This window comes from Pyxicephalus adspersus, chromosome 2 (assembly GCF_032062135.1).
Source record: "Pyxicephalus adspersus chromosome 2, UCB_Pads_2.0, whole genome shotgun sequence".
Lineage (NCBI taxonomy): Eukaryota > Metazoa > Chordata > Amphibia > Anura > Pyxicephalidae > Pyxicephalus > Pyxicephalus adspersus.
Genome location: NC_092859.1, coordinates 32799631 through 32804526, shown reverse-complemented (window position 1 = coordinate 32804526; position 4896 = coordinate 32799631). Strand labels below are relative to the sequence as shown.

Sequence of the window (4896 nt, the reverse complement as noted above, 5' to 3'; positions counted from 1 at the left end):
GAACTCTGCTCAAAGCTGCTTTTACATTCTATTTGACTAGTATGAGAAAATAGGCAGTTCTGTTGCAAACAAAAGCCCATAAATACAAATCCCAAATAATGTCACGAAGACAATGTCATATGCTTTTGTTTTTGTTGTACATTAGTAACATAACAAATTTAATCTCAATATACACAGCAACTTCATCACCTGCTCCTGTGACTATTAAAATAAAGTTAATGCCAACCAAGCCTACAGCACCCTCTTCTCCAGCTCTCACAAAACCAGCTGGACATGGCAGCCTCGCTGTTGGAATGAAAAGGCCGACATGGAGTCCTCCAGGTAAACATTGAAGTTTTTTGTTTTTCTTCAGTATCACTCTTGTATAATTATCACTGCCTGGGACAAGTATGCAGTTCGGGAATTCTGACTTTTTATTATACATGCTTTTTTTTATTGAAGTTAAACTCAGCCAGTCTTTAATATATTTTTCATTACATGTTTCTCTTACCATCATTGCATAAACATGTTCCATTCTGACATGGCTTTTAGTCAGCCCAACAGATCATTAAAATGATATGCATTGCTGATCATGCTTTAACACTTCTTGTGGTAACCTGTGTATGTGTTTTTTTTTGTTTTTTGTTTTTTTACATGTTAAAGGGAAAGTTCAATGTGAAAGACAACACTTGTGTTCTCCAGGGATGATGATTTTAGCTTGGATAATAGACAATTATTTGTAGCAGGAAAGGATCTTTCATGGTCCTTTCCAATGACAAAAGACTGAACTATGCATGAATGAGTGCTGTACATACAGCACCGTTGTGCTCCATGGAGAGGGCAGGGAACGACAGAGTGGCACCCCGCTGCGCTGTCACCCCTTCACTTTCATTACGATCATTCTTGTTTGTGGATCCGCCAGGACAGACCCATGAACAACAAGCATTGTACACACATCAGATTCTCATTCGATATAAGCCCTGAGGTGATTATCGGACCAGAATCATTTGACATGTGTACGTAGCCTTAGTCACAGTTCACAAGTTTTACATTAATAAAAGCAATAATAAACCTGACACAGTGTTATAAATAGTTTTGTTAAAAGAATATGTTCTTGTTTAACTGTTGGATGTAAGGCTATGTGGGTTGACCTAGCAGTCTGNTCCTCTGAACGAATGACACAGAGCACGGAGCAGCTTCACTGAGATCCGTGCATCCGAGGATGAGAGCTGCCGAGAGCTGGGCGGGGTATTTAAATCAGCCGGGCGGAGCAACCGGCTAAAACCCTCTGGGGAGAACTATGAGGCAAGCTAACTTATGTACTTCTTGTGTTTGTGATTATATGGTTCTTAGAATATTCACACTTTCTTTTCACCTCCAGCTTCCTCAGGAACTGTGCGGAGCCCGTTGTCTGGAGTGACTGTGCGGTCTCCAAACCAAGGTCTACGACTCGGACTGTCAAGATTAGCAAGGGTCAAGCCATTACACCCAGCTGCCGTTCTTCACTGAAAATGTATTTAGGGTACAATCTTAACAGATAAGAAGGACCCCAATACATATTAACTGAAAGACTTCAGATTTGCTTTTAAAGAAAAACTGGCTACTGCCCTATTTCTACGCAACAGCTGAAGATCCACAGCTATCAGAATGACTGGGCTGACCAGAGGTTCTGAGATCTAAAGTTGTGGCACAGCTGGAGTGTCCTGATTGCTTTTTGGCCTAATGGGATATTCCAGGACTGAAGCCTTTCAAAGACATAGGAGAGACAAATGCAGACTTTTTATGAACTTTATCTGATTTTAAACTGGTAAACAGATCTTTTAAACTACCGGTATGTGGTTTTATTACAGGACAGCACATCCTTTATCACAGTCCTCAGACTTGACAAAGCCCCTGGCTGTGCTTTGAAGTTAGGGTGACCTCTATAAAACAATAAACATCCTCTCTTTAAAGAAGGGTACCAATAATAAAAATTGAAGTGAACCCCCAGCCAGAACTTAAGTGTGGAAAGGTTTACCCATGTGTCATATACTCTGTATATCCCAGGTGAGAGGTTGTCCAATCCTTTGTCTGGTGAGAACAATAACATGACAGCAGTTATAACTTTTTGCCTCCCTGTCCAACATTCTAGCTGGGGATTCTTCGAATGATTCATAGAGAATCTCTTTAAATAAGTAATTCTCTGACTGTTTTACTTTTAATAAGAAAATCTGAGGTGAGGTTGGTTATTGGACAAGACCTCTGCACTGATCTTGTGACCAGACACTAGACAAAACACATTACAGCTTGGAGGGGTGTCTTTTGATAGGGGCTGTTGCTTTTTTATATGTTGCATCTTACCAGGAAACTGCATTAGTTTCTTTTTAAGCAAAGCAATTTTCTTCAAGTACAGAAAATACCTGTTGATCCTTTCACAAATTCTGTGTGCAGGTAATTTCAGTGCACTAAACTCAAAGCAATACTATCAAGGAACAGCGTAGGCTGACAACATTGTTTCTCCACAATACTGTAGGGACAGTTGTCGCCCTAGGAAAGGAAGTGTATTACTAGCAAGATTGCAAGGTAACAAAAAGAAAATAGTAAACTAATATAACACCACTACATAAAGATATGTAACCTCTCTATTCCCAACATGGCCACATTCCTGATGGATACAAAATATAAATTTGTGGCATACCACCTAGGGTTACTGTATCTGTCAGAGAAGCCCAAGTGCTGTCTGTAAGGTTTTTAATTGCCTATTTGTTTTTTGTATATAAATATTCACACTAAATCAGTTTTATACAATTTGTAAAATAGTAATGAAATGTAAATGTGTATATACAGTCAAACTGAATAAACTATAATTTTTCCTAAGGTTTGTTCTGGTGTGTGTGCTGAATATTTCCATACTCCAATAACGAAATACAGAAAGGTACACAATGCATATTTCCTTCACACTACTTTCCATTCCATTTTTTTACAGAAATGCAATAAATCCATGGCACAGGATTCCCAGGGCAATATATATTCTAAGGACAGAGCACAACAAAAGTTGTTTATTTTCAGGTTGTCTCTTTCTGACTGAAATTGTGTACAGACCTTTTCAGAGGAACAAAGAGGCATGGGGAGTATATACTGCTACAGTTGTAAATGCAAATTGTATCTGATGTTACTAAGCTCTTTAAACAGGGTTGTTTTCAGCAAAGCAGATAAACATGTAAATAAGTCTCCAGTTTTATTTGCTGGATAAAAATGACATTCCTAAATAAACATCTACAATATTTCATCCCTCTGCAATTTCACATTTTTATAAGACCAAATAACTCAGTGATTTATTTATGAAAAATGGGTACAAAGTCCCACCTTTTGGGTAGCTCAAGCCTCACCCATTTTTAGTAAACCTACCCACAAGGAACATCTGCTTGAAAATAGGCAAAATTGCAGGTCAGTGGGGGATTGTCTTACTCACACAGTTGTTCTACTTACCTATTTCCTATGACTAAAGGACCACTGATCCCAAGCCATGCAGTACTCCACTTCACTGGATTGGTAATCCAGTATTCACTGTTACAATGCTGAGGGAGGGCTTTATTTGTTTAGGGGGTGGCCTTCTCACTTTGGCCCACTGGTGCTTCCCACCATTGGTCCTGGTCCACTGCTCCGCCCCACTACCAACAGTACATATCATAAACTGTTATCTTCTCTCTGAAGCCAGAGGCCCTTTTGTAATAATGCATCAACAGTCATCAGATTGTCAAGATGGAAAATAATCACCGTTCAGCTATTGTAGGAGAATCTGAATCTTGGAGAGAAGTGCTTTACTCAGAAAATGTGAGAAGGGATTAGAGTCATGCTTGTGTACAATCTACAAAGAGCAGACTGTGCTAAAAAAGAGAAGGAAAAATGTTGACGGCAAACAGATTTACATTTTCCTCCTACTTTGTAATCTCTAATACACAAAAAGATTGAAGCCAAAAATCGCCATTTCCACTTAAACTTTTTCTCTCCCCTTGTGGAACTACACTTGCTTTGTCCTGTGATCTCACTCATTTTGTCAGATTTCACTGGCTGCACAACCTACCTACTCTCCTGCACTGACACACTGCTTTCGAACCAGGATTTTCAAAACTTTAGACTTCAATTTACATGCTAGTGTACATGCTAGTGATATTTTACTTGGCTTAGTAAATGAGACGAAGCTCCAATGAGCTCAACCATCCAATCTTGTGCAAAGCAAAGAAAAATCCTGTTTTTTGTTTTGTTTTACATTTCCTTGAACTGGATTGGTTATTCTTTGCAAAGTGAACTATCACTGCATTAAGTGTAATACTTCCAGGTATTTATGAGAGTACTTACAAAGATCACAGTATCTTTCCTGATAATGGCATAATTCGCTGTTCTTTCAGAAGGACATCCGTGGTCTACATTACTTTCTGTGCCACGATTCCCACTTAAAGACGACACAGTCCTATATATTAAATGCTTGTGCAGTTTTTTTATGTGTTTGTAGGCTCCTCTGCGGAGCCTACAGGAAAAGAAACTGATAAAATTCTTCCTTTTGCCTGCACCAGTCTTTTAATATACAGTTGGGTCCATAAACATTTGGACAGAGACAACTTTTTTCTAATTTTGGTTCTGTACGTTACCACAGTTAATTTTATATGAAACAACTCGGGTGCAGTTGAACTGCAGACTTTCAGCTTTAATTCAGTGGGTTGAACAAAAAGATTGCATAAAAATGTGAGGAACTAAAGCCTTTTCTTTACACAATCACTTCATTTCTGGGGCTCAAAAGTAATTGGACAATTGACTCAAAGGCTATTTCATGGGCTGGTGTGGGCAATTCCTTCATTATGTCATTATCAATTAAGCAGATAAAAGGCCTGGAGTTGATTTGAGAGGGGGGGGGTGTGTGCTTGTATGAGGAAGATTTTG

At 38.9% G+C, this 4896-nt stretch overlaps 1 protein-coding gene across 1 annotated transcript in view; it reads left to right on the top strand.

Moving 5' to 3' along the window:
- RAD51AP1 (RAD51 associated protein 1) overlaps positions 1-2835 on the top strand; it is a 9739-nt gene extending 6904 nt beyond the window's left edge. The window contains exons 6-7 of the mRNA XM_072398968.1: positions 76-321; positions 1361-2835. Coding sequence (XP_072255069.1) covers positions 76-321; positions 1361-1488 — 374 coding nt within the window. The 3' untranslated portion in view covers positions 1489-2835. The remainder of the gene's footprint in view (positions 1-75; positions 322-1360) is intronic.
- The last annotated feature ends 2061 nt before the right edge of the window (positions 2836-4896 follow it).